Source organism: Macrobrachium rosenbergii, chromosome 3 (genome assembly GCF_040412425.1).
Source record: "Macrobrachium rosenbergii isolate ZJJX-2024 chromosome 3, ASM4041242v1, whole genome shotgun sequence".
Taxonomy (NCBI): Eukaryota; Metazoa; Arthropoda; class Malacostraca; order Decapoda; family Palaemonidae; genus Macrobrachium; species Macrobrachium rosenbergii.
In genome coordinates, this window is record NC_089743.1 from 23,314,843 (window position 1) to 23,321,197 (window position 6,355).

General features: G+C 37.4%; 1 protein-coding gene across 1 annotated transcript in view; it reads left to right on the top strand.

Annotated features, from left to right (window-relative positions):
* The window catches only part of LOC136850686 (uncharacterized), a 44,867-nt gene that overhangs the window by 21,828 nt on the left and 16,684 nt on the right, over positions 1-6,355 (top strand). Inside the window, exon 4 of the mRNA XM_067124496.1 lies at positions 1,980-2,106. Coding sequence (XP_066980597.1) covers positions 1,980-2,106 — 127 coding nt within the window. The remainder of the gene's footprint in view (positions 1-1,979; positions 2,107-6,355) is intronic.

Consider the following 6,355-nt stretch of genomic DNA (forward strand, 5'->3'; position numbering starts at 1 on the left):
CTTAAGTACAAAAATCAAATATATCGAGACATTCTGACCATAAATAACCGTACATAAACCAAAATAAATACAATTCGGAAGCACCTGAAAAAACTACTGACAACAAATAAAAGTACTGATTATTCTGGGCCAGTGAGAAAAATCTATGAAACTTAACAAAAACTCCAGCTAAACATGTAAACTGATTGTACAGATGATCATGCAGTCTACCTCTGAACCCTAAGATCTACAGAAGATAGGGTGCCTCGAACAAACAGAAACCAGTGGTCTAGCATAAATGCTTTTGACTTACACATGTAGTATATGAAGCATACATAGGAATTTTTTGAAAGTATCAATAAAAAAACTGTAAATCTATTTGTTCAACATTAAACTAAAACTATGTCATTATCTAATAGTTTTTCTCTTGGCAGTCTTTGCTAAGAACATCTGAGTGGTACTGGCAAACATGCTTCTTACTGTAGGCTGTATTACAGGGATAGAAGGCACACCTTTGCTTGTTGCATGAGCCTGGTGGAGGATACACATCTTGATGCCTCACATACTCTATTAGCGAGGATGCTGATAATTTCATGCCCTTCTTGTGTAGCCTTGTCCCAGCCCAAGGTCTCGATAGTTCCCTGGCCAGTTATTTCACGAATGTACGTTGCACTGTGGGTATACAGTGCTGACTGAGTTTATTCAGAAGGAATGCTATATTTAGCATTCCAGAAAAAAGCATCTATCGACGTTTCTTTTGACTACAAGAGTATCTGTTATACATGTCCAGCACATCGACTCCTCCTTTTATTTTGTTATAGTTGTGGATGATCTGGGTTATTTTTCTTATCCCAAAGGGTAGGAGTGTTGAGTTTTGAAGATAAAAGGATGACACACTTGTCTCTTTTGGTTTGTATGATCCCATGGTGTAATTTTCTTAGAACAGAAATACACTGGTGCCTAGCTGATGTGGGATCTCCTTGTCCACCTTTACTATTGGGACACAGCCTTTATGTCCGGATGTCGTTACAAATGTAGTTCTTCTCTTGTTGATCTTCCTCACCTGGGATACTGAGGCAAGCCAAATGTCCACTGTTATGTTCTTTTCACTTTTCATGTGTGGTTCCACTAGTTTCATCGTGTAGTATGCCCCCAGTTTTCCAGGGGGTACCCTGTGCCATCTAGAATTGGCCTAGTCAGCAATTCCATTCAGCATGTAAGAACTACGGGGATCACATGCCATTACCATCTTCAACCGTATTTTTTGGTTCATTCCTCGTGTAATATCTGGAAGGACATTGTCCTTTAAAAGCCAACATCTGCTCATCAACAGTTATGTCTGAATCAGGGAAATAATTTTCAACACATTACCCCAAATGGCGCCATCTTATCAACTTTCAATCTCTCCTCACATGTCTGTTCATCAAATAGGCGAGCATTTCTTACTCATGGAAGCACAGTATAGTGGGGCCACATGCTATGGACTCCACATTTCTTCCCCTGATGTTTTAATATCTATTTTGCATCACTTTTCAAGAGTACACAAAGAAGGGTCTTTATTTCCTCTGGGCAAGCGTATGATACTGGAGCTTTGCCTGGGTTATGATATTTCGAGGACTCACTATATCTGCTACCATTCAATCATTAATAATAAGGAATAAGACGTTATTGGGAGAGTTAGGAGTGCTTGCTGTAGCTGTCATTCCTGGTGTGCTTGGGACAGCTGTAGCTGAAGTTGTACATCTGCGAAGTGGTTTCCTAGACCATACAGGTTTACCTGATGTGCAACACTGAGACACTGATATATTAAAAAAGCACTTTTCATCACCAGCAGTTGTGGCATGCATGGCTGATGTGTCCTGGGTGGGGTGGTGACTGTTGATGTATCCTGGGATGTTTTGGATGAGGGTGCTGCTGTATCCTGGGATGATGTGGCTGATGGTACTGATGTAAACTGGGATGTTGTGGCTAACGGTGTTGATGTATCCTGGGATGTTCAGGCTGAGGGTGCTGATTCATTGTGGGATGTTGTGGCCGAGGGTGCTGATGTATCCTGGGACACTGTGGCTGGAGCTGTTCATGTATCCTGGGAAGTTGTGTCTGAGGGTGCTGATGCATCCTGGGATGGTGTGGTAGAGTGCAACGCATCACTAAAGACTGGCAATAACTGACAATCCTTAAACGCCATTGGTATGTAATCATCAAAAGTATCACTGTCTATAACAATTCGATGTCTCTTGGGTCATGGTGTTGAGGAATAAAGCCATCGTGCTGTAAACAGTGATGTTTGGGGTATTGCTTTGCATGCTGTAACACTAGCTTGGACCTCAAACACGTCTTTTCTCTCTGAGCACTCAGTCACTGTCCGGGTCATCACTATCATCCTGTTTTTGATTCTTTTGTGGCTTAACCACTACCTCTAAACCACAAGCAGCATCACTGATGCATTAAAAAATTAAGTATACCTTAGTTTAACCAGACCACTGAGCTGATTAACAGTTCTCCTAGGGCTGGCCCGAAGGATTAGATTTATTTTACGTGGCTCAGAACCAATTGGTTACCTAGCAATGGGACCTACAGCTTATTGTGGAATCCGAACCACATTATAGAGAGAAATGAATTTCTATCACCAGTTATAAATTCCTCTCATTCTTCATTGGCCGGTCGGAGAACTGATGCATTCAATCACTGTCTCAAATAATATGGGGTGGGGGAGAGAGAGAGAGAGAGAGGGACATGAGAGGTAGATGCTTGGGTAGGTGATGCAGACGAAACAACCACAGGGTCAGCGAGGGCAGAAAAGAGAACATCAGTTCATGCACTCACAACTGATTCTAACATGATCTCAGGTTTGCCAAACTCCGCAGAGCTCACATAATCCTCGAATGACTCACTGGAGTTGTATTTGTTTCATTTTGGGGGCACGACTTCATACTTGTACTATGAATAGAAAGAAAAAATAACCATACTATTTTGTACAGTTTAAAGTGAGACATGTTTAGTGTACACTAGGTTATATTAGACTGAAACTCTCGCTAATACTGAGTTCAAGGCACTCAGACTACAATGCATCCTAAAAAAAATTCTTATTTCGCAAAAACTACTGTCATGGGGAGTCTTGTTCCAATTGGATACACAGATACAAAGTGTAAGAACGCAAAAATCCTTGTTTACACATCAAAGCCATAAGCCACACTGCTTAGGAACTCCAAAAGGATTATCAGTTAAACCTCTAGACTCCAAGAACCATAAAGTGCTGGAACACACTAGCTATGATACCAAATGGCGCATGTCTTCCTGTATAAGTTGAAACGGAATTTCGTAATGTCATTGTTGAGCGGCAGTATGTTTCCAAATTATTTCAATATAAAAAACTAATAAAACTGTAGAACCATTTACCTGATGCACCTCATCTTCAATAAACCATCACAGGTAACTTGACTGTTGTTTTTTTCTTTTTTTTATCATTAACTTTCAAATGAATAGGCAGCTAGTTTAAGGTAAAATTGCCAGACAAAAAAGTATGAGATTTTTGTGCCGCGATCATATAAAGATTGCCTTTACCTTTAAATTCGCACAGATCCTTAACAAAATCCCTGGAATCTTTCTGAAACGTCAATTGATCGTGAAATTGCTTGGGTTCCGCAAGTTATTACTACCGTTAAACTTCACAATAACTATTTTACCGTCAAAATGGCGAACTCAGTTGTTTTCTTACGTACTATTTTTTTCATTATATCGTTAACAGCTTTCGCTAGTTGCTCATTATTAAATGAGCCAAAAAAGTACGCCGTCTGCGTAGCTTTTTTAAAGGTTTATTTATATACGCATTTGCAATGAGCCATCTTCACCATCATCATCATTCTTAGTTAGGTTCATAAGCACATATGTATGCATTAGCTCTTGTAGTGATCTTGTTGATAAATGCTTCCTTATACAAGAGCTATTATATATATTTGCTAAATCAGTACTCAGGATTTTTGCATCATCTTTGTAATCACTATTAACTGATGGTTTATCGTTATCGTTAATGCTAACAGATTCACAATTTCGTGAAAAACAATCTGAGTAACAAAAATCCACAATTATTTAGTAAATATATTACTATGTAAAATAAACCAAAGACCTTCGAACACCTGAACGGTGTTCCTCATCAGTGTTAACGTATGTAAAGTGAGGGTAGTTTTCTTATGAAATAGTTTTTAAAAATAGGGGCGGGCTCTTATCTTCTCGCCCCGGCCCCATTTTTAAAAATTATTTCATAAGAAAACTACCCTCACTTTACATTTTAACGTTAACACTGAAAGTCTTTGGTTTATTTTACACAGTAATATATTTACTATATTATAATAGTGGATTTTTATTACTCACATCATCGTTAATACTACTATTATATATTATTATTACTACTGCATCTGTGGTTTGCGCTTCTACCATTCCTAGCGCCATTGCCGATAAAGCTACAGTTTGAAAAATATTCACACGAACACAGAAAAATGGAAAGGCATAAAAACTTGTAGCTGCGAGACACAGTACATCTACAAAATAGGGGAAAAAATCTTAGAATTTATGACTCACGCAAGTCGGTAAGTATCAGATCAGCAAGCCAAGCAGATCAAATTAGTTTACCTCATTCCGTCCGTGAGGGAGGGTGAGCTCCTGGATGAAGAGCCTTAATTCCTGAGGAGGAGCTTCTACGGTAAAGTTCAACCTGTTATCATTTTTCGGAGTTCATTAATTTGATTTTGGCGTTGTCAATAAATATGTTGAGGAAAACATTTTGAGTGTATATATATATACATATATATATATATATATATATATATATATATATATATATATATATATATATATATATATATATATATATATACATACATACACACACATTCAGGCTTAGCATACAACAACAAGCAGGAGTCCAAAGCAGACGACAGTCAACAAAACAGTTTCATATTTATTGACAGAAGCGTTTCGTGTTACTTAAACACATCATCAGTCTGTAAAATTGAAAAATACATATTAATTCTCAAATTCAAAAATAAAAGCTAAATTAAAAACAGCAGTTACATTCTTTAAAATTACAAAATATATAAAAAAGAAAGGAGATTTTTTTTCTCTTTAGTCTACCTAATCAAAAGAAGGGGAAAGACGAAGTGAGACCACAAGCTCACGCATGCCCAGAGTACACTTAGGCCAATGCAAAGGAGAAGAAGACACGTTGGAGTTTAGAAGAGGTGCATGACGTTTAATAAACAAAGACTCAAGGTTCGTTAAGTAAGCCGATTGTTTGGTAGTTCCCAGGATGTTTTTTATCAATATTAACCTTACATTTCACGGCATGATTGCTAATACTAGAAAATTCGGGGTTAGTAATTCGTGAGCTAGTTCTGTAGCTCAAACCCAAGTGGCTGTAATAACGGACCTGCAACATTCTCTTTGATGAGCCAATATAACTACCAAGGCATCTTGGGCATTCAAATTTGTAAATAATATTGGACTTCATAAAGGTCTGTAGCTTGTCCTTATAATTAAAAAAGTCGCCAATCTTTAGTGGATTCATAGGTATTAAGTTTAGTTTTAGAAATCCAAACTCTCTTTCTTTAACTTTCTAAGGAATCTATTATCTTATCTTCCCTTCTGTAGATTTCTAAGAAGCTAGGTTCTCCAATCATTAAAAACTTTGTATTATAATACAAAATTTTTACTGATTGGAGAACCTAGCTTCTTAGAAATCTACAGAAGGGAAGATAAGATTAATAGATTCCTTAGAAAGTTAAAGAAAGATAACATCTTAAACGAAGAAACCTTCCAAAAACTGTTTGTTACAGGGTCATCATTTGGCATTTTGTATGGGCTCCCTAAGATCCATAAGGATGGCATACCCATCAGACCAATTATGTCTTGGTATAATAGCCCTTCCTATAATATCTCTAAGTATTTAGTTCACTTATTAAATGATTTCTCAATATCCCAGTTTGCGCTAAAAAATGGCTTTGACTTCCAACAACAAATAGTACATCAGGATGGTGATTTATATATGGCCAGTTTAGATGTCGAGTCGTTATTCACAAATGTGCCAGTCTCTGAAACTATTGAGATTATTCTGGACAAAGTTTTTTATGAGAGTGGTGTTATCTTTCACGGTTTTAATAGACAACTTTTTAAGTCTCTCTTGGAACTTGCAGTGCAAGATTCTGCTTTTATTTTTAACAAACAACTTTACTTGCAGGTCGAGGGAGTTGCTATGGGGTCCCCATTGGGCCCTCTCTTTCCAAATTTTTTTTATGGCACATTTAGAAGAAGAGTTTTTAAACAACCGTCCCGAATCCTTTAAACCTCTTTACTATAGGAGATATGTGGATGATACTTTTGC